The 24,211-nt window shown below is 40.8% G+C and overlaps 1 protein-coding gene across 4 annotated transcripts in view; it reads left to right on the forward strand.

The window, feature by feature from the left end:
- The window catches only part of LOC131470539 (serine/threonine-protein kinase BRSK2), a 193,749-nt gene that overhangs the window by 151,803 nt on the left and 17,735 nt on the right, over positions 1-24,211 (forward strand). For 3 of the 4 annotated variants that reach the window (XM_058646431.1, XM_058646432.1, XM_058646433.1), the window contains exons 6-12: positions 1,748-1,781; positions 2,322-2,390; positions 4,107-4,253; positions 13,848-13,879; positions 15,996-16,160; positions 17,099-17,196; positions 18,364-18,514. In XM_058646431.1, the coding sequence (XP_058502414.1) occupies positions 1,748-1,781; positions 2,322-2,390; positions 4,107-4,253; positions 13,848-13,879; positions 15,996-16,160; positions 17,099-17,196; positions 18,364-18,514 (696 nt within the window). Of the gene's footprint in view, positions 1-1,747; positions 1,782-2,321; positions 2,391-4,106; positions 4,254-6,519; positions 6,583-13,847; positions 13,880-15,995; positions 16,161-17,098; positions 17,197-18,363; positions 18,515-24,211 lie in introns of those variants that run through there. The other variant, XM_058646434.1, reaches the window with a different exon arrangement.

The following is a 24,211-nucleotide window of genomic DNA, read 5'->3' on the forward strand; positions in this document are numbered from 1 at the left end:
AACTTTTGGAGCCCTTGCATTAGATTTCTTAGGCTGTGATTATGTCATTTGTGGTGCACACATCCTTACTTGATGCGCTACGGCGAGAAGAAACCAAGCTTTAAGAGGGTTTGTTTGAACTAATAGTCCAGTCATGACAAGGTCTTTGGAGTAGATAAAGACTTTCCTCTCAACGTGTCTTTATTACTTGTGTCTCCTGTTAAGAATGTAATTAAATGCTCTCAGGTAAACCACTCACAGCTGCATTTTGTCCCTCGACGCTGTTCTTTGTTGCTTGCAGAAAGAAGCCTAATTTTGTGCTGTCTGTCAATGTTATTTATGTGATATTTATGTCTCAGTGGTGTGGGGTTGAGAGGGCGTGAATGTGCTTCAGCGAGCAACAAGAAAAGACAGATTTTATGTCAACCTACGCACAAATGACTGCATTTTTCACTCTGGTCAGAGAGAAGTGGCTCCTGGTCTGTTTTATATGAGACCAGAATTTTGATGTCCTGAACAAAGACGTACTGTATTCAAATGAACTTTATTTAAAAGTTTAAAAGCAACATTTTTTCTCTCTCTGTAATTCACTATATTTTGTAGGTGACATTGCTGACTGATTTCCCTGAGCGTTCTTAGATTGACAAATTACAATTCAGCTCAAAGCAGAGAGCTGAGACACTGTATTCCAGTGTTTACCTTCACCCCGTGTTTGCCACCTGAAGCCTCTGCAAATAATGAGTTTATATTCACTCTGGTTCCAGCTCTGGCTCGTGCTCTCATGAGACATAACTAGTGCAAATCTGAGGCTCTGGTTTTTGTTCGTTTTCTCTCTCGCTCATTTGCATAATGCACTATGACACGTGCAATCAGGAGGGCCGCATTTGCATAGGCTCGCTTTTGAACTCCCTCCGTTGACATGGCGGCAGCGTTAGTTATCGGCCAGTATTTTGACAGCTTCGTGAAGCGAGGTCATCAGCGCTGGTTTTTCTGAATGCACCTTGACAACAGTCAAGCTAATGGGCGGCATGTTTACAGAGTTCAGATTGTCTCTCATTACTGTAGAGCCAAATATCCTGCTCGTAAATAAAGATGAGGAAGAGAAAGAGGGCGGAAGACTTATCACAAGAGCGGTTTGGGGAGACAGGTACATGTTTTTGCTTTCCGTATGCTGCCATGCTGGAAATCAGGTTTAATTTATTTATTCTTTCGTTATTATTATTACTATATGTTGATGTTTAAATCTCATTACACTGCATATATGTCAGGATCGTGAATTTGCTAATCTGGCAATGTCAAACACAAAAAACACCAAGTCGTTCCACAGCTGCTACTCTCATTCACAGCCATTGGCTTCTGGAGCAGCCATTGTGCGGTGGCTTCATAAATCTTCATACGATATTGATGTGTCAATCTAGTCATTGGGTTTACTGTCAGCCCATCCAGGTGCTGTAAAGATTAGTGGGTCTGTTCACTGTCTGCTGTGAGAGGATGCCCTTGAGTGAGCAAGCAGTAGGACATTCAAACACCCTCAGGATATCTAAACTCCCAAAGCACATTTTGATCTATGTTCACTTGAGACATTTATTGTCTGCCTACGTTGTTCTCTACACATTTCTATAATATTTACTATGTCATCATCATATAACTCTGTTTTACATCGCACTACAGTAGTATATTCATAAAAAAGTGCCGTAAAATGTTTTTCTTTCTTTGGGTTACTTCCCTATTTCATTCAAAGGTCTGAACTTGTTTCTCTTTTTCACAGATCGCCACACTACGCGTGTCCAGAGGTCATTAGGGTAAGTCCTTTTATTACACAATCATTACATTATTTCTGCTCCACTAGCTTTAGTTTTTATTGACCACATCAGGGTAGAAAATTCAGTTTTATAACAGGACCTTTATTTGACCCTCTATCACATCTTATGGTGATATTTTGGATAATTTCCAAGGTGAATTTATCAAATGTTGGGAAATACCTTCTGTCCTCTATTACAGTACTGCTACAAAATCTACAAATCAAGTTTAATACTTTTTAAATACCGATAAGAATAAAATGTAATGCCAACTGCACTACCATACAAGTTAAAAGCATACAATGGAGGATCAGTATGGATTATTATTCACCAACTTGACAGGGTCACGAGTTGTGTGTGCTACGGATGCCTAACTGGTAATCTTTGACTCAGGCTTTGCAAAAGTTAACTCTCATTTACAGTGGCATTAACATCCCTATTGCAAACTTCAGTTGCAATTTCAGATATTTAAATTGCATTGTTCCCTGAGCCCCTGCCATTTAGCCAATAGAAACACTCTCTCGCCCTCTTCCTTGTCCTCAGGGAGAAAAATATGACGGAAGGAAAGCGGACGTCTGGAGCTGTGGGGTCATTCTTTTCGCCCTGTTGGTGGTGAGTGTCAGCTTGTTCTTTACTTACCTGTGGAGTCCGGTTTTTTTGTTTTCTCTCGATTACCTACTGATACCTCGTCCTGAACCAATACTTGTATTTGACTTGTTAACAGAGCTGCACAGTACACCATGTTTCCAAATGGTGTACTGTTAGTAAAATAAATAATGCTCCTGGTTTGGAGAAAAAGAAGAAAGAGAGCGTGTGGGTGTCACTAGCGCTCTGTGAGCTACACCAACACAGGTGCTTTGATACAGCTGAATACAGTCTACGGCTGAACTACATGAAGGACCTGGTCACTATTAACAAAGTAGCCAAAAGCTAAAAGATTGATGTGTGGTGATTTTGGTTTTTGCCAATCCTTGATCCGATACTTGAGATGGGGATCGGAACATCTCATGTGATTTTTACAGAATGTGTAGCCTTTATATCGACTGTGATCAGGTGAATCTCATGACAGGGCAGCCATGACTCTGCACTCCGGCTGTTGATTAGACATTGACCTTATTGGAGTGCGAAAAGATGGACGACATGCTCGAAGCCACCACAGAGCCTCAAACACAGGGAATTAAATCCTATCATTTAGGAGGTTGTACCTGAAAAATATGCTGCAGAGATGCCCTCAAGGTGGTTTTCGAAAATCTGAGAAAATCTTTAATCAGGTGTATTCTCCAGCTGTGGTTTCCCAGCCATGCCGCCCTGGAGCTTTGTCTCATCAACAGCTGTACTGTAGTTTCTCACACACTCTTGCTCCATGAATAATTTATTCAGACAAACTGAAACAATAGAAGCCCAAAATAAATACCCACGCAGACAGGGCAGCTTTATGGCCACAGGCCTTGCTCACTTGTCTTTGTTTTTGCCTTTTTCTCCCTCACTCCATCTCTTCCTGTCTGATATGTGAGTTTACTTTAGTGAAGGACCGTCTCGCTGATACTCATGTGTTGTGTGAACCTGATGTTTTCTGTTGTTTCCAGTGTGGCCATGCTTCTCTCACTCCAAACTAAAGTTTTTTCCGCTGTCACTATTCCACCACTTTCTCTTGCTGTCTGGCAGCGAGATAACCATTTGTCTGATTGTGGGAGGCACGTATACTCCCCATCAGTTAGACTCCGCTTAGATCGTCTGTTATACAAACCTCCCCCTCTCTCCCCCCCTGTCTCTCTTCATTTCTCAGCTTTTCTTCCTGTCTTTCTCACCCCTTTTCCTCCTTTTTCCCCCCTCCATCTTGTCGTCCGTTGGGGTTTGTCATTCATCAAACAGTCACATCTGTGAGGTGTCGGCTCGCTCTGATAAACGACTCTGACGAGAGAACGCTAAATGAATGAGGTAAATGAGAAAGCAGGGTAATTATTAGAAAAGCAATTTTTTGAGCTTTACTGCGGGTTATTATTTATTTTGCGTCGCGGCTCTGGGCAGAATGCTGTCATTTCAAAGTTGAACAAGTTGAGAAAGTGAGCTTATTCTTTAAGTCAGGCAGGATTAAGACTCCTTTGATTCTTCTTCCAAAGCCCTGTTTTTCAATTATATATCTATTTTCTTTTCTCCGCTCAATCGAGTAAAGTCGTATTTTCTGTTCTAATGCCGCCATTAAGACTTCAGCGCACACTGCGTCCTCTCTATGTACATTTTTGTTCCTACACATTCAGCGCACATTTACCATTTCCAATTTCCATTCTCCCTTTTGTCAATCTCTGCTTCCTGCCCTTTTCTCTTCAGGGTGCCCTGCCATTTGATGATGACAACCTGAGAAATCTTCTGGAAAAGGTGAAGTTGGGAGTGTTTCACATGCCACACTTCATCCCTCCAGACTGTCAGAATCTTCTCCGGGGCATGATTGAAGTTGATGCCACCAAAAGACTAACGGTGAGTTCAATTAAAGATACTGGAGGATATAGGCTGTTGTTAGAGGTGTGTATCTGCCCCTTTAGAGACAATTCAATACATGAGCTATGATACAATTCAGGGAAGATACTTTTTTTTTTTTTTCATTATTGATTCAATATAGTTTGACATGATTCAATGCAATACAATTCTCTGTGTGTTATTTTCAGTTACAAAATGGAATACACCAATTCTGTCACTGCTGAGCAGAGAATTCAATGGAGTTTTTTTTCATTTAATGTCTTCAGATTCACAGCTGAAACCCTGTTTACTTTGCCACATTTAGACAAAAAAATTACACTTAATGCCCGAGCACACAATACTGTCATTATTAATACAAAGTGAAGTCTGTCTGTCGTACCTATGCCCATCATATTACAATAACGTAGCGTTTCAGAGACATCCATCTTCTCATTTGTGATGCGATGTTTCGAGAGCTTCAGCTGCATCATTTTAACTTGAGAAGAATTACAATAATACAGCAGTGAGACGCAGATTAATCATGACATCTTGCAAGTGAATCAAGTGAAGACTAAATCTCATGGGAATTTGAGGCGATTCACAACATTAAAAGGTGGAATATTGACTGGTTCATAGTGCATTTGGATAGATGTAATAGTGTTTCTTATTGATGCTTTTGTATCTTTATAACCGATTACCATTTTTTACAGCCGCAGCTGTTTAGACTGTGTTCATATCCTGCTTGTATGTGACTGCTCATGGTTTTAGCTTAGCTCCTCATTTCCACTAAAGAGAATTTTTCATATTACAGTAACATTGGTGATAACTTCCAGATGAGGTCCATAGAAGGATAATTTCCTAGGTTTGATGTTGAGGAACTAGACTTGGATGAATAGGAAATGAACCCCTGCAGGCAGGTTCCAAACTCTTTAAAAAGGCTTTAAAAGCCCTCCCTATATGTGTGTGTGTGTTGAATCAGCAAAACTATTATTATTTTATATTATTTGCGACAGTATTCATGCAACAAATAAAAAACAAAACAACAAAAACATCAAGTTTAAGAGCAGAATCATTCTTTTGCAAATTCACAACAAGCTGGGAAAACTTGTACTGCTTCAAGGAGAGAACAAGATGGCAGAGATAAACATTCAAACTAAAGTGGATAATATCAACTCGGCACTGGAGAACAACCATTGTCATTTTGTGTGTTTGTTTCTGTGCTCCCTTGTGTTCCAAATGTTTTCCTCATCCCCGGTTCTGTTTGAGTTCTTGAGTCCTCGCATACACGGTGTGAATTCAACAGAGGGCGGCTGTTTGTGTACCTTCCCTCTGCTCTGTTTATTGTGCTCTTCACAATGTAAGGCACTTTCTATACAGCAAAGGATCACCTTGGAGAGGAGGCCGTGCGAGAGCACAAGAGCACAGAAGTGCGAAGGGCAGAGAGTCAGTACAGAGAAGGAGAGCCGGCCAAAAAGAAGTGTGAATAATGACTTTACTCTTCACAGAAAGAGTTGCCTTTTGTCCTTGCCCTGCATTTCACATTGAGAGAATGCACAGATATATGCTTGTAAGTTTGTGTAGCTGCACGCACACATGAAAAAAAACATTCTTTAGACTCTCCAGGATTCTTTGTTGATCAGTGCAGTTAACAAAACTGACTTGCCTGTAAGCAAATGTCTTTATGCTACCTCGTAGCTTATTTTTCACTGTGTCAGAATGACTATAACTCATAGAATTATTCAACATGCTAGTAAACAAACAGAATTATACAAAAGATGAAATGGTCGTTAGCAGGGAAGATGACAACCTTGAGAAGAGAAGAGGCCCTTCAGGCTGCATCCACACCACTCAACTTTCATTTAAAGACAAATAGATTCTGATCTGGGTTTGCCTCCTCTCCACAGTAGCCTGATATTTGATCTCCCTTTAACAGTGTTGGCCAACGTACTCAGGGAGTGTAATAAGACACTCATCACATATTAAGTTATATTATTTATATAACAGTTATATTACTACATTACTTTTGTCAGTAATTAAACTGGAACAAGGGCCTTTCTGCATGGAGTTTGTGTTTTAAGACAGATAGAGTCAGACAGAGTGAAGCTAAAGTCTGAAAACATAAGTAAACTGCTGTTTTGATTGTCTATAATACAAGGTATCCTGAATGAATGTGTTTTTATTGAAAGTTATATTAATCCTGCTTAACTCAACTTCGTCAGCAGAGGGCGCTCTAAGCTTAACACTTGATTGGATATCAGTAGCTGACGCTAGTAGAAGTAGACGTCAGTTCGTTATGAACGAGTGTACATGCTACAGCTCCTGTTTTGAACTGTTTTCATATTTCCTACAGGTAAGCTGGGTGTAATCAACACCCGGATAATAGACATCAGTAGTTTATTTTATCAGAGCTTTATTAAACAACTGTGACATTAACAGATATTGAATTTGACCGTGTTACGAGTGTGTATGTGTGCCGCCTCGGGTGTCTAAGAAGGCGGGCGCCGATAGTAATGACTCCGGTCGCTAATCACAAGCTACTGCATTTATGTGTGAGCTGAAAGCGTAAAATACATGTAAACAGATATATGTGGTTAAGAAAGTAGTAAGAACAAGCGGTGTGAAACTGGATGAACGAGGTGTGATAGAACACTGTATTAACTGCGTGTATTGTTTAGAAGGCTAGGCTAATGCTAATCGCCGGTAAATGCTAACGCATGTTGGTTAGAGGAGCATTCCACAAAGTTTCGATAAATAGAGTTGGTGGTCGCCAGTGTTTAAAGCGTTCATTTTAATCTGAAAATGTGAAAATAACACAGTAACTGACTGTGGGTTGAAGACTAGTTATGTTCGATAACTCAGTTCATAAGCATTATTCATAGAGGGTTAAAAACTGTAAAAGCAGTAAGAAAGTAATAAGACAAGTTCTTAGGTTATTCAGTCTGTGGTAATGTGAAATTACTGATCTGTTATTGTCATGTGTTTGTCATTTGAATGTATGCATTAATTTCCTGTGCATATACGGTAAACAAGTAATTTGACACTAAAAGAAAGGAACAGTATTTTCGTAGCTAAGGTCACTTGCTAAATACATACCTGTTGTCTGTGTAAGAGTAGAAGTAGACGTCAGTACGTTATGAACGAGTGTACATGCTACAGCTCCTGGTCTGAACGGTTTTCATATTTCCTTTCTCCCTGTGTGTGTGTGGGGGTGGGTTTTCTCTGGGTCCAGTCCAAGTACATGCAATAAGGGGATTAGGTAAATTGGTCACCATAGGTCCAGACTGTGAGAGTGAATGGTTGTTTGTCTCTACATGTGGCCCTGTGATGGACTGGCGAACTGCCCATGCTGTCCCTATGTCAGCTGAGATTGGCACATCACCCCCCGCGACCCTCCAGGGGAGATAAAGTGGTAGATGGTAGATGAATGGATGTCTAAAATATATACTTAGTAGAGGAGTCTGTTGTGGATTTACCTCCAGCACTGGTGAAAGCCTGCGATCGTGTGTGGCGAGCCACATCCCAACAGCTTCTGCCGTGTTTCCGTTCCTGTCATGCAGGAAGTAATGAACAAATCTTTTTAATAAACTGATTCTAATGATTCAGTACATCAAAAACAACTGCTTTACAAGTCATTAGTCACTAGTTTGTGTGTGTGCCGCGTATTAGAGGACTTCACGCACTATGATGACTCCGCCCATGTTGAGCAGGTGCTATAGTAATAGAAAACAATACCAAACCGAGTAGAGGCGAGCCGTGCCGTGCTGGAACTGTATAGTGGCAAAGCACCGTAGCTAACTTGTCACGACTCAGTTATCAGCTGTGAACCTTTAACACTTACTTTTAGTTTCAGTTCCACCTCATTGTCAGTCTAATAACAGATGAACCTACTTTTCTCCGGTGTGTAAATGCCCCGTATATCACGTATATAACGGTCATGTACTGTACATTTCCAGGTGTGTTATTATGGACAGCACATTCTGATATGGAGCTGAAATGCTCATCTAATCGCAGACCATGTTTATCCTGAAAGCATCGTTTTCAAAGAAAAACGTAGCCTCAGAAGTCTTTAAACAACAACTATTAGGGACGCACCTCGTTGGTATGCTGTATATACAATGTATGCCGTATTTTCCGTTCCCTCTATTTGACGAGGACAGGTCACCCTGAGATCCCCCTAGATATGTCCACCAGCCTCCAGCGCTGTCCTTGGCAAAGCGTTACACTGGGACAGAACTGCTGCGAGAGAATATGCTTCCTGTCCCCCACCCGCCCTCAGGTGTGAGCACTCCAAACAGAGCTCGGGGGAAGTGTTGTAACCTTACAGAATGTCAAACAGCTCTGCTAGATTGAGCATTCTCTGAGTTTAGTTGTGTCTTGGATGTAGACAGGCCACTTGAGGGTGGGAAACACATCTTTTTCTTTTCTTTTTTTTTTACTAGGGATTACTTATAAAAATGTTGAGAGTAGTTTGCTCAGTCAGATCAATAGGGCAGTCAGACCATAACTACTTGCCGTATTTCAGTCAATACGTTTCCATGCACAGTTTTCAATTTTGCCGTTTAATTGCACTACTGTCCTTGTCCCCAGTGTACGAGCAATAACAGGGTATCCATATATTGAACGGAGTGTGTCTGCTTCCAATAGACTAGGTGGCGATATGTTATATATCTGGCAATATATTTCTGCTTATTAGTATCAGGCAGTTTAGCTTGTAGCTAGTTGTTAGCATGTCAAGCACTATTCTGATTCTTCCTTCTTCTATAAAGTATAAATCAGATCTCAAAGGTTACCAACCCGGGATTTGGCCATGTTCGTCTTGCTGTTGTCTTCTGTGTACTAGCTTCTTCTATGATATCTGGGTCAAACCAGGGTTGGTGGGCTTCAGTCCATCTAAACATTTACATGCAGTCGTAATTCAACTCCCAATCACATTATCTGGTCGTGTCAGTCCAACTTTGAGAAGTTCAGTTTAGTACAATTGCAGTCAGACTAACATGCTTACGTCTATTTTGTAGGTTTGGTTGTAGGTTTTTGGCTGAGACCCCCGGAACCCTCCTGTTTCGAATAAAACAGTAGAAAATGGATGGATGGTTTTAGTTGGGCTAATATGACACCATTCTATTAACAAGTATGTCTGTTCATCTTCTATTCATTAGATTTTGCCAGAAGATGCATTCAAGTACACACACAAAGCCAAATCTCAATCAGACTGTGATACACCATTCCCATTCCGACTTTTTAGCCGGTTAACGCAGGTTTAAAAATGAGTGGTGAAAGGGGCTTGAGGGGGGTGTGTTTCTAGTGGGTGTAGTCGGAGCCCCAGAGGTGACGAGACAGACACCATAAATTATAAACACTGACATCCTGGAACGATCTCCTCATGATCTCTGGCTAATGGAGGATTGGCTATAGCTTTATATATTAAAGAGCTGTTCTTCACAGATTGATAATACCCCATGGGCACAGTGCAGATAAATTACCACGGGTGCTGGAATTAAAAGATGTAAGTGTAAGAGAGTGTTTTGCATGTGTCAAATAATAAAAACGGCCTCATTCACACATACACAGATGTGGTTAATTTCAACAAATGCACTGAAACTGCCAGATTCTTTTATGGTGACCGTGTGTGACCCTCTAGACATCCATTAATCAATCTTGGTGAGTAGTGTCTCTGGATCTCTTCTTGATGTGAGGCACTTCAAAGATCCCTCTGTCTCTGCTCACTGAGTAATACTGACTTACACAGGCAGAGATCACAAACTACAGGGGGTCAAGATGAAAAAAAGAAAAAGGCGTTTCAAGCCTGATAGCCCCGGTCAAACTGGGTAACTGATTTGTGAAGCCTGATTAAAAAACTCTCTGGCATCAGTACTCTTTAGGCAATCCAAATTCTGCCTTGTATTAAAGATTCAGGCCGGTGATTATGGTTTAATGTGTGTGGGATCTTTTCTTTGCACACTTTTGGCCGCTTAGTGACCGTGTCCATCCCTTTATGATCACACACTGCGTCACAAAGCTTAGATCATCTCAAAATATTTGTGCATTTGTTGAAAAAGTTGTTCGAGAGCTTCAATGGTCATATTTTGTACAAACACTGAGGAACAGCGTGGGTTCTTTTATTTGTTGCCTCTTTAGGACCTTGTCTGGCATAAACACTGACCTTGTCAGGACTAGTGATCCTCGTTGTGTTTAGGTTAGGGTTAGGCATTAAATAGTTATGGTAAGGGATAAGGCTTTTTGTCTGTGTGTGTGTCCTCCAGCAGACCTGCCACCATCTTTTCAGAGCAGAGAATGCTGCTGACTTTTACATGTACATGATTTGAAACCTAATTTCAAGCAGTGACTTTTTCAATCATTCCAATTTGGCAAGGTGGTTAATACCACATTTTCCTGTGGGGTGACAAAGTCAGAAGAAATATTTCTTATAGCTTCACACACACACACACACACACACACACAAAGATATTACATGTAACATGTCTGCATTAAAAAAAAAAAAAAAAAAAAAAAATATATATATATATATATATATATATATATATATATATATATACATATATAAAAAGGTGAGACTAATGGTTTATATTTTGTAGTTTTTCTGTTCAAGGTAAGGGATTCAGTTTGATCACATTGTAATGATGTCGTCCTCTTTAAACCTGTCTCTGATATAACTTCAAAGCCGCTCTGAATTTTTTTTTTCATTTTACTTTGTCACAAATGGATCATGACTACTTAGTGCAGTTTGCTGTGCATTCCCTAAGTGACCGCCAACAATTCCCATGATCCCGCGCTGCTTTCCGATGCCATCTTTTGTTACTGTTGTGTGCATTTAAATGATATAACTGTGTACACATTTATACAGTCTGTGGTTGTTGAAATCTACAGTAATGCTGCTCCGCTAAGCTCGGGCTATATACTTTACCACATACCTTTTTTTCATTTTTGTGATAGGATTTTGTGACTGCCTTATTCATAATGATACGTGATATAACCATAGACCATAATGTAGAAAACTCAGTTGGGCTTTAAAATAAACTGTTTCCCCCCACTGATGTTTACCCTTCTTGCATTAACATCCACAGTGTATGATTAAGAGACATACACATGGTGAGACTTGCACTCATTTGTATCAATGCAAGGTTGCTTGAGAATTACTTCATGCGGCACACGGATAAAACCCTGAATATACACTTGTATTGGAAACACTCAGCCACGCTTGTGTTGCAGCGGCAAGCGACGCCTGCCTGAGTTAAAGAAGCTGGAATTGGCACTGTCACATTTAGAGACTGATTGATGCGATACAGCATTTCAAACCACATCACTTTCAAGCTCGCCTGTGATATCAGTCTCTTGCCTCGAGGCCTTCAATAAAAGTCAGAGAGAGTAGGTCACCCACCGGCCTGTATCTGACAGTTGGGGTGTCTCTGTCAATACTGTGACCTCTGTGGAAACAGACAAGAATCACCTACAGTCAGTAGTCGTCCCTGCTCTGTGCCTGCACCACACATTAAGGCATTTTATCAGAGTGGTTCAATGCCGAGGCTCGGCAAGCATATCGAGACACTGATTAGAACACATAGTAAAGAACTACCTCTAAATAAGTGACAATAATTAGAGTTGCTATGTGTATCTTGTGTGGCGCCACAACAACAGCAGGGACAAATTAAAAAGTCCCCGAAGTGACATTGATCGTGTTTTCCTCGGTGGGCTGTTAAAACCTGGTGAAGTCATTCTAACACACATCTTCCTCTCTTGCCCTTTTTGCTCACAGTGTCTCTTTCACTCTGCATTTCCTTCTCTCAGCGGAAGCACTGTGTTGACAGTGTGGGTGACAAAAGTGCGATGACAAGAGCAGTCAGTGTGTTTGTGTGAGGAGAGGCGGGTAAACACAACGTGCAGTATTGGGCTGTCCCGGACAAAAGAGTTCCAACGTGATGGCGATGTGGTGATATCTGTGGCCATGGATGAAATGGTGGTCCTACGTTGCCGTGGTAAAATGGTTCCGTCATTGTCTTGAGACCAAATACAGCCTTGGACAAACTTCTGATGTTTAAAAAAAATTTGTTTTACTGACTCAACCAAGGCTGTCAAGTTTTCCGGAAATTAAATTTGAACAAATATTACAAATATTAGATTTTTTGATATTTCCTCAGATCACACCCACACAAATATGATGGCATCTTACTCTCACCATGGGGTTGATCACTTCTTGAGCTGCTTATCTGGGATGCCTCCTCCACCACTTCACTTGGATTGAGCTAACGGCTAATCTAATGTGAGAGTCCCCAGATATTTGCCTGGCTTTGCCATCTGTGGTGCACAACCTGAAATTGGTGGTTTAAAATTAAAGCCTCCATCTAACTGACAACTGGAGAGTCTTGAGGCTTATTCTAGGGCCATGTGAATTTTAAAATTATTTTGTCCACATTATTGATTTTGTAATTCCCACAGGTACCTTTTGAAATAAATAGAGCATTCTAGGCAAGTCGTTCATGTGGATACTTTCAACATGACCCAGCAGATAGAGAGAGGGGGAGCAGAGACCATCATTCAAAATCACTGCTGATGCACCGGATTATTTTACTATAGTTTGCATTATATAGATTATGGGGAGATGGGAAATGGAAATACCAAGGTATTTAATACCTTCTTTAGGTCATTTGAATCCACTTTGTGGTTATTGACATTGTACCATTCACATCCATAGCCTCTGTTTTGCCCCTTTTGCCCGTATTGCAGACGACGCATTTGTGCAAGCGCACTTTGCATTACACAACGGTTTCTGAAAGCTGCACGTCAAAGCCAACATGCGGTTATTACGGTTATTTCACTCGCACTGTTGCAGGAACCTGACGAATCAGCGTCTTTGTCTCCAGAGAGTTGGAAAAAACGCTTGTACATAATTTCCATGTTTTGGCCTGTTTTTGGACATTGAGAGAAAAACGCAAACAAATGTTGTAACATTTGTAGTTGCCCTACGACAAACCAACCAATAGGAATGAAGCTTGAAATTAAACCTTGACGAACATTTTTTTAACCCTTATATTGTAGCTGTGCAGATGGATGGCTGACACTGATGGCATTTTATTCTCTTATTTTTAATGGTGCGTGTACATACATCAAACCTGATGACATAGGTTTATTAGATCTTATAAGATTGCTGAAATTGTACAGTCTGTAGGTGCCTCAGGAGAAATGGAAAGAAAGTGGGAATGGGAGATTCCTTCAGACCAGAGGGCTTGGCGGGGTCAACAGTGTGTGTGAGGAAGATAATATCCTCCATTTATAGCTCTTTGGTATCACCTCTCTCTATTTTCATGCTCGCTGTCGTATGATTTTTCCGAAATATTTTCCTCCCTGTTGGCAGAATAAATATTTGAAGACCTAATTTATTTACCTCCACCGTTCAATTTGGCCGTATTGTCCTGTTGCATTTCCATTGATCCTGTAATCTCAAGGCTTACTTAGGCTATGCTGCACAGGCTTTTCTACACACAGACTCTGACTGAGGATTGCTCTGCCTGTGATTCTTTGCACAAAACAGGATAAAAATGTTTCAATGCAAGTATGAGGCATGTGTACTGACTCTGTTTTCTCATGTTTGTTTTTTTACAGTTAGAACAGATCCAGAAGCACACATGGTACATGTAAGTACTCCAATTTTTTTCCTTCCCTTTTAAACCCTACACTTCCCGTCACATTTTCCGCCTCTATTACAGTGTTACAAGGGGCTTATAGACCTGAGGGGAGCTACCACATGATAAACGACTTTGAGCTCCAGCCCTGTACATGAGAGTACCATTGAGCAGGGCATGACTTCACTCCCGGGGATGTGGGGGTAAATTGGTAGCCCATGAAAGAGGATGTGCCACATATGGTCAACTGAGCCGCCATGTAGTGGAGGGTGAACCCACCTAACCTCAGTGTTCCCACCATTTAACTTTCATAACAGAGAGTATCCGCCTTTTACAACCAACATAAATCTTTTTGAGAGAATTTGCAGCATGTCATTGCGTATGATGTCAGAGTTCATTTTTATACACAGTATATGTTATATGTATATATATATATCCTCATACTATCACCAGATCGTTCCCATTTAGAGGTTGGAGGGGACCAATTCACTCAAAGGAAGAATTTAAAAGCTGCTTTCACCCCAAGAGTGAAGATGAATCATTGTTGGTTTCTGTTTTCTGTCATGTGCTGAAAGATCATGCAAACAGAGTGTGTGACTGAAGAAAAGAGCACGGAGAGAAGACTAATGTAGGGAACAGTGAGGAGGATGCCTGACTTTCTCCCTCTGCTGGCCAAGCAGTTGACTGAATACACAAATGCATGAATTAATCACTGCAGCCCCCCCCCCCCCCCCCTGAAGCAACTAGACAGCGGTGTGATTATAGAGGCATGCAGCGGGCTGTTCACATCACACAAACTACAACTGTTTCTTTTTGTTTTCAAATTCAAATGAAGGCGTCCACTCCTGTCGTGTTCCTGATTGCTTCATTGGTTGGTGTGTTTCCTAACAATCTGTGGCACTGAAAGGACAGCTCTGAATGCGTAATGCAAAATTAAAACTGCTGTATAAAACACCAAAGATGATGCACTAAACCAAACTGTGTGCACCAGGTTCAGTCGTCATGAGCAGCGGACAAATAATCGCAGCTGCCAGCTGATCAGGAAGCTTTAAACTAATGCAGTCTTACACACACACAGATTCTGTATAGAGAGCTGTTGATTTAACTTTATGGTCACGTCGGTGGCTGAGGTTTGTCGTAAGGTTGAATTGTTTTCGCAGTATACTGTGAGCACCACATGTTCTGTAACAGCCATAATGGCAGAATTTAGTTCAGTGCTCATGCAACAGATAGGCATTCATTTTTCGTTTTGGCAAGGTGGAAAGAATACGCTGACATCTGTACATATGTACAGTAATGTATACAGGAATATAACAGATCTTTTTTATATACTGGGCTTACATTTTACTGAGCTCACAGCGGAGAGGGAGCAAATCATTTAAAGCAAGGAAATAGGTTGTGTACTCACACAAACTGATGTGTACACAGTATAACAGTTTACATATTACAGATAGATGTAGCCTTTGTAACAGATACCAAGAATCATACAGCAATCCCCTGGAAAATTGCCTCAGCGCAGTTTAGCGTTTTATTTGAAATGCCAAAAGACTAAAGGCATGTCTGTGTACTCCCTAAACACTGGGAGAGAACTCAGACATAATAGTAAAGAGTCTGGAAAGGAGGAATATTGGAATAATGTTTATTAAACAAGCTGAGAAGAGAGAATCCTGGCATCTGTCTTCATCTTAGTTAGTATTACGACCACAGTTCTTCCTTTGGGGATCACACGCAAAATTAGAGGGATGATTTTTGCCATTTTCTAACTATATTTAAATCGTCTGTCAAGTTTTGTCAATGTTTTCTGTATTTATCATTTACTTTGTAGATTTCTTTTTTTATCTTGCATATGTGTAACTTTTAAGCAAATTAAAGTCAGTGAGTGAAAAAATACAGTCCATCATTTGCTATGATCAAACTTATATTTTGTCAGATGGAGAAAAAAAAAGGAAAACCACAGAAACATAAAGGCCAAAATGAAATCTGCATCATTTTGAGGTCATCTGTTGCTCTGGTTTCTTAAAGATCAATAAGAAGAAAATCGATACAGGTCGACCTCGGAGCAAAATGACAAAATGTGTGACTGGCAGTGACACTGTCCTCATATATTTTGTAATGTTTTCATTCCCAGAGGGGGGAAGAATGAACCCGAGCCAGAGCAGCCTGTGCCCAGGAAGGTGACCATCCGCAGCCTTCCCTCTGCAGATGATATCGACCCCGACGTACTGGACAGCATGCACTCGCTGGGCTGCTTCAGAGACAAAAACAAGCTACTGAAAGACCTTCTCTCAGATGAGTGAGTGACTGAATAGAAAGAAAAATTGGCATGGGGAAAAGAATGAGGTTAAACAAAGATGAAAAAAGCATGCTTGAAATAGATAAAAGATAGATATAATGGGACTGCACTGAAGGACGTGATGTTTACATTTGCCCTTGCTCTGTTCCCGCTTCTAATTGCTAACATTCTACAATGTTTGTGTCTCAGTTGCACGTGTTTGTATTTTGTATAAAGTCTTGCCCTGCAGTCTTTCATACACTTCATGTGAGCGCGTTTTTTAGTTTTCTCACTTTTCCTGTTTATTTTCCCTCTATTTTACATGTACCCAGCTTCTTCCCTTCAGTACTCTATAAGCATTACTGTAGAACCTCCCGTTCTGCCCATCTCTTCCGTTCCCCCTCATTTCTCCTGGGAACACCCCGTAATAGTGCTGGACTGGAGGAATATCTGCTGTCTCCATCTCCTCTCCCTTTAGTTCATTTTAGCTGAAGTTGCAGGTCCTTGTCTCTTTGCCTCCTACTGCTTTCCAATCTGTCTTTATTATGGTATGCCTTTTGCATTGGAGAGCGCTGGCCTACAGGCTAAATATATTAGGCTCTTTCTGGTTTACTGCGAAAGAAATGGCTGAACTCGTAATGTTTTGATACTTGCATAAACTTTATGCTGCAGATGCTGCGTCTGCAGAGAGGGCATATCATAAAGCATATATGCAGAACATTATATGATGGCTTAATGGTCTGTAAAACTAAACTATTGTTTTAATGATGGAAGCTGTTTAGTAGCACCCAAAAGATTAAAGAACATTTATCATAGTGAAGGTTTTTGCAGTTTATTATCTTCCTCAGGCACGTGCAGCTCTTATTTTCTTATGTATACACTGCAGAAATCAGGATTAAATTAGTAATTTTTGCTTTTTCAGCTTTCGCAAGATTAGTTTTATTGCCTCCTTTTTGCAGTGACAACCAGGAAAAGATGATCTACTTCCTGTTGCTGGACCGTAAGGAGCGATATCCAAGCCAGGAGGACCAGAACCTTCCTCCTCGGAATGAGATTGGTGAGACTTGAATGGAAAAATTACATTTATATTTAAGGAAATGTGACATGTCAAGTTTTGGACCTAATAGTGTTTGCAAGTTCCAGTTTTAGGTTGTTTTCACATCTAAGAGTCTGCTAGAACCTTTAGAATAACATATTCCCCTCCTCACCAGAGGTGGTGCTGCATCAAGTATTACTGAAGGAGAAGACAAGACAAACAATGAATATGAAAACTCGGTCATCTGTTGGTTAATGCAGGGAAACTTCTGTTTTCGCCACATAAGAGCAAAACATGGAGCTACATCAAATCCTATCATTTTATGTGAACATAATAACACATAGACGCTGCAACAATGGGCTCAGCCATTTCTGCCGGCTGTCATTCTACACGTGTGTATGTTTTGTTTGTGTTTACCCACAATGCCCTGCGTAGTCCGCTTTCTCCATTTGGTTCACTTGAAGCCAACCGAGACCTATGTTTCTAGTCGGACCAGAGTCCGCTTCTTTGGTGCAGATCAGAGTTCGGTTGTGCATTCACAACTCCCCAAACGGACCGGAATTTTTGAGCTAAAGTGGATTCGATTTAGAGGGGCTGGTGTGCCCATTTGTGGCACGTTTTCTCTCAAACATCCGTCCCACGTTGCAGGCACAGCCACCGCCACCACCACCAGGAGCAACTCAGGGCTATACTGTATGTGTCTGGCCTCGGGCCTTGTAGATTAGTGGAGCAGGGAATCAAACTCAGACCTTCCAGTTGGAAGATGACCCACTGCACCACTGGTCTGTCTCTGCAACACTGATATTGACTCATTGAACAAACCCATTATATTTGTTCAGGACAATTTAGCACAGATTTCCATTCACAGAAAACTGAGCGGAGACACATGCTTTACTTAGACTTATGCTAGGGTAATGTGTGTGTGTGTGTGTGCTGTGAGATACTGACATTTTGATGAATAGACTCCCTCTTCAGTGAATGCGATACAGTCAATACAGTGGCCATTAGTTCAAGGTCTGGGAGGAAGCCATTACTTATTCACTATTACTTGAAATGTCAACACGATCAGCTCCAAACATCACTCAATATTCACACACATTTGCACGCAGCGCACAAAACTGTAGAAAGTTCATCATATCAATTGTGTCCAACTGTTAATCGGTTTGTCGCGCGGCTTTTTCCCCGCAGATCCTCCAAAGAAGCGAGTGGACTCACCCATGTTGAACCGCCATGGTAAGAGGAGACCAGAGAGGAAGTCCATGGAGGTCCTCAGTGTTACAGACGGAGGCTCGCCTGTGCCGGCCAGGAGAGCTATCGACATGACGCAGCACGGACAGAGGTAGGCGGGGACGTGGAACAGTTAGAAAGAAAGAAAGAAAGAAAGAAAGCTGTTGAGATCATTATATTTTGAAACTAGGGACAAAACACATTCATGAACATTTGCATGTGAATGTGCCAGATTGTAGTCATTGGTTTGCTGCCATCTGTCGTCCCTAGACAGGTTGATGTAGCGGGATTAACACACAGTAATGTACACACAGTAATACACAGTAACACCTCTATTGTATACTAGGGGTGTGACAAGACACTCGGCACTGCTCAAGGAACGACACACAAGATTGGCTGTGATTTCAACACGTTTTTCTTCTTTTTTTTCAAAAACTTCTATGACAAAATATAAGTCTGTAATTTATTTTAAACAGAAAAGGGTATGTATGAGTAAGACATAAACAATATTGAATGGTTAATTGCCTCACATTCAACTGACTGGCATCTCTCCAGACCTTCAGTTGCTGGTCTTTGAAACAGGGGAAGCTCAGTTGGTGTTAATAATACATAAATTCTTACATAAATGAAGAAATAGAACAAGGATAATTATGTAAAACTGAAATGCTATGATAGTGTTTTTATTTACATTGTATATGTACAAATGAAAATGGGCAAATACCCCGGTACGAGCTGCTATTTGTCTACAGACTTCCCTCACAAAGTCCACACAGGACTGAGGCTGAAAATGCTCCACTGTTTCTGCAACAATGTCAATCAAAAACTGGTTCTGCCTTTCAGACAGTTCCTCCAATCAGCATGCAGAAGCCCAGCATACATATCAGTACATACTGACAACATTTTAAAGGACCCTTGCAGTCTTAGCGGAATCACCACTGCTCGAAATGCTGCCTCACGAATGGCTTAAAAGTGTCTTGGGCATCTAGGTGTGGTCATACTACCCACTTGTATCTGTTATAGCAACATGGCAGACAGGAAACAGCTGATTCTTGACAATGTAACGGGTGCATTACCCGTCACCTACTAGGATGGAATATGGATCGATAGATTAGGCAGGAAAAAAAATAATCCTGTGAAACACATTTTCGCTCGTCATATTTTGATCTTGCAAGATTTTGTGGCATGAGATCTCATCACATCCCTGTCCAGTGCAGCCATATAACACACATTTTATTACAATTTCAATGTAAAGTGCCAGTGATATAAAATGCCATTGAGAATCTCACATTGCCCTGTACAGTGCAGTGTGGATTGCATAGTTTGTTATTGCACATTGTCCATTTATATGTACATTCTGTGTGTGTGTGTACATGTATTTATATCTTTGTGGGGACATTTTGTCTGGTCCCCATGACTTTAAAGAGCTCTTTCAGGGTTACGACTTGGTTCTAGAGTTTGTGTGTGTGTGTGTGTGTGTGTGTGTGTGTGTGTGTGTGTGTGTGTGTGTGTGTGTGTGTGTGTGTGTGTGTGTGTGTGTGTGTGTGTGTGTGTGTGTGTGTGTGTGTGTGTGTGTGTGTGTGTGTGTGTGTAATCATGGATGCTCTCACAGCCCAGTTGTGTATCAGAAGGTCTGACAGTGAGTCTGGCCCTGGTGTCAGCAGGTCTTCGTTGTGCTCGCGTTTGTCTCCTGTCTCACTGTAGTATATCACTGTACAGTAAAAGGTTGGATATTTTCCCGACGCCAGTACAAAATGCAGCAAAGGAGAAAGGTATTCACCTGTCAGTCACTCCCCACGCCTTCTTCTCCTCTTTCTCCGTGTCTCACCCTCATGCAAGGAGACGTTCGTGGGCAGGAGGACGATGTAGCAAAGCCTTTCTTTTGCTTTGTTTTAAAAGTTGAAGACACTCGCAGCATGCGGTCTATTTTAATAAGCTACAACTTAATTTGAGAAAAAAAAGTAAGCACTGCTGGATCCACAAGAGTCAACAGTTTTAGGATAGCACTTCCAGAAGTTTGACTTAACTATCTTAATTAACTTAATTTAAAAATGAGAACGACTGCACATTTGCAATTCATAGTCTTAATCTACACCCCCTTATGCTCTTTCCCAGTGTTTGCTCAATTATCTATTTTTTTTTTCCTTTCTCTGAATGCCATGATCATCAGTTTCCCCCACACCCCCACAGTCCCACTTCCTCCAGAGCATCGCTCTGTTTTAGATATCTTCAAGGCAAGCCAGAGCCACATTTCAACAAGGCAACACCGGACTGATTTAAAATCTATTTTCCCTCATCTTATTACAACACTCAATAAATCATTGCACCACACATTTCTGCTCAGAGGCAGGGACATTTCTGACAGCAGCAAAGATTGAATCGGAGCGCGTAATAACCTGATCTGCCTAATGATAGGCAGATTGGCAGCATACCGGGGAAAAGCTTTCAGAGGTGTAGGACATAAATGCAGAGGAGCAGAGTGTGTGTGTAGTACAGTATATACATAAAAAGATATAGTTAAAAGGTTGAATATTAATCCAGATGTCAGATGCGTGAATAAATCTTTCCCCAGCAGTTTAGTTACACTTTAACTCAATTTTTTCTGTCTTCTGTTGCCTCTGAATTTCACTTCAAGATAAGTCTTGGGTTTCTTTTGCCTCTGCTCGACGTATTCATTCCTTCAGGCAATCTGAAGCTCACCTCTTCTTTATTTAAAGGCTGTGTTGGTTTTGAAGCTGCCTTCTCCTGCCCTTCGCTCTGATTCTATTTCAACCAAGTCCAGAATTTCAAATAAGAGCAGTTTGAAGCGATTCTACTGAGCATCGACAATTCCTTATACAACTCAGTCCACGTGTACAGTGTAACTGATCAGTGAATGGAGTGCATTGTAAAGGTCCCTCAAATTCACTCTAATTAGAGGAGGTTTTCTGTGTTACACCCTTGAGTGAGAGGTCACATCCTCCGTATAATAAAATAGGGCTGCAAAATTATTTAAAAAGATACTCTAAATCACAAAACAGCCAAGTGCACAATCCAAATGTTTGTGCAGTGCTGTTGGAATTCAATGTGCAATAATGCTTGCTCTACAGATTTTTTTTACATTACAATACATTAAAGGGAAAACGCTCTGCTGCATCTTTCTTCTCAAAATCGGCCATTTTCAAATTTCGTCCCCTAAATCTCCTCCCTGTCCTCTCACATCTTCCCTCCCCTTTGTCTGTGTCACTCTTTCTTTCTTTCCCTCTCTGTCCCTTGCTTGCAGCTGACCTTCAGTCTCAACTCCCCCCACCACCTCCCACCCCAGTTAGTATGGAATTGCTATGCTAATGTGGAATTGCTGCTAGTCAGTCTTCCCTGGAGGGGAAGTGGGAGTCTTCTACCACCACCCCCTTTACCTTCAAATCAAATCCAATATCTATCCCTCTCTTTCCCTCCTCACCCACGACAAGTCCTGACACTCCAGCTGATCAGTGGGAGAGGGGATGTTGGTAAAAAGTCTGTGTGAATCAGGATTTTGCTGTGTTTTTGAAATGTTTCCCCTCTTTTCTCACATCCTTGTGTGCGCTTTGTTTGATCGCGTTGCCCCGCTTGTGTGTTTGTACACAGGCGATGGTGGTGGAAAAGGTACACACACACAAAGAGCAGAAAAGCGTCCAAAGATTTGACTGACTTCCTCTCTGAACCTAACCTTATCTTTCCCTGGCAGCAAACTTTAGTCGACAGCACAGAAGAAATCCTAGAACTTCAGATCAGAGGGCGTCAGAGATAGGCCTGACTTTGAAATATGTGTTTTGACAGGATACATTTCCACCAGAATAAACGGTGGAAGAGAGAGGGAAAATATTTTTAGCGAAAATTACACAAAGAAAATGCTTAAAGCTCGACCCCCGTCCTGCGTTCTGACTCACGTCTCTCGTGCGGGGGTGTTGACAATCCGAAAAACGTCCCAGGCTACGTTCTCATATTCGAGAGTGGTGATTTAACTGCTCCTGTGAGGCTGCATTGAATAGATCTGGGAGAAATCCTTCATTTGATGTGTTCCACCAAAATACACATGAGGACGTTGTATTATGAACGGCCGTTCCTTTCACTATATACCCAAAGGTGTCTTCAGAATGTACCTTAAAGTGCTTAAACTCAAAGAACAGGAAAATCCCACCGATTTAATTTTAAATCTTAACAACATGCCAGGAAAAATGAAAGGAGGTTAATGATATGTAAATGAAACATGGGCAAGTGCTGCAGTGTGAAGAAGAGAATATCAATAGATTTTTTTTTCTTTTATACTTTTGCGTCATGCCGTTTGAATGTGTTGAATTATTTAGACCTGTATTAATATGTTAAGCTCATATGCTTATTATTACCTCCAATGTATTTAAGAGGCCCAAATGACCACAAATAAAGCTCCATTAATACGGATCTCTCCAGCTCTGTGCGCAAACGTGAGGCACTGAGGTGAGAATATTAATGTGCCAATTCCCCGGGGAGTTGTTAAGGCTCAGAAAAGAAAACAAATTTAAAAAAGTGTGTTGATTTGTTTGAATATCTACACTATGTAAAAAAGGAAACTTTGTCTAATTGCTTTAAACCATGCTAGCACGGTGCATGAGCTTTGCTTTGCTTTGGCTTTAGCAGTCTTATTCATTTTGCTGTTTCACTCCTGGCACCGTGCTTTTTTGTTTTGCTTCACTTCCATTTTTATTTCAGTCCATGCCCTCATCCGAGAAGCCCTTGTACTTGTTCCATTCCCTGCAGTTTTTACATTAGACCCCGACAGGTGCTTTGGATGGGACTCTGACATGAAGACGTGGGGCCCATTCCAAAATAGGCTAATGGTAATGCTAGCTTGAGGACTAATGGATGATGGAAAAAACACTAGATTAGCTAACAGCAGACATTTGCATCAGGTGGGAGGAGACACTTTTTCTCAGTTATGTCTCGTTGTATCAATACAGATATTGTGGGGGGTTTTTCTCTCTCCATGTTTGAATGGATTCATTTTTTTCATTGCAGCACATTTTTATGTGGCAAAGATTCATTACTTTCATAAAAGGACATGATATAAAAATCCTCAAGTACAAAGTAAATGTCATAAGCGGAGGTGGGAGACTTTCTTGACTAATGTTGGTAAAACACTCGACTTGACACTCATGACTTCAGACTTGACTTAGATTTCAGTAAAATGACTGAAAATGACTTCATTTATGGAATATTTACGTTTTCTCAGATATTGAGGAATTATCGTTACAATTAGTTTTTTGGGGTTTCTGCTTTTGCGGCCTTGCATACAAACCTGGCAACCGAGCGACACCAACACACTACGTGAAGTTCGATTTGACACAAATCCCAATTCTAGTTAACATCTTGGTGATCAAAAGCTGGTTATGATGCATGGAACATTCTGTTTTTTAGCCTTATATTATATATATAGTATTCTTTACATTGAAGGCTCTGTAGTTTTATTTATATTCATTTTATTGATGTTAATTTTCATATATGTGTATATATACACACACATATATATATATGTATATATATATATATATATATACACACACACATATTTGTATGTGACCATGAAGCAGTCCTTACATTGTATGAGTATTACAGTGTTTCTGTTACAGATAAAACTCTAGCAGTTCAAAATCAGTTCAGTCTTTTTTTAGCATATTTAAATGTGGAATATCTGGGAAATCATCTTCATCTTCAATATTCATAAGACTTGACTTGTAACTTAAAGCAGGGACTCGACTCGTGTGATTCTTGCGTGAAGCTTAGTCTAGTAAAATCATGGTGGTATTATCAGTACATA

This window comes from Solea solea, chromosome 12 (assembly GCF_958295425.1).
Source record: "Solea solea chromosome 12, fSolSol10.1, whole genome shotgun sequence".
Taxonomy (NCBI): domain Eukaryota; kingdom Metazoa; phylum Chordata; class Actinopteri; order Pleuronectiformes; family Soleidae; genus Solea; species Solea solea.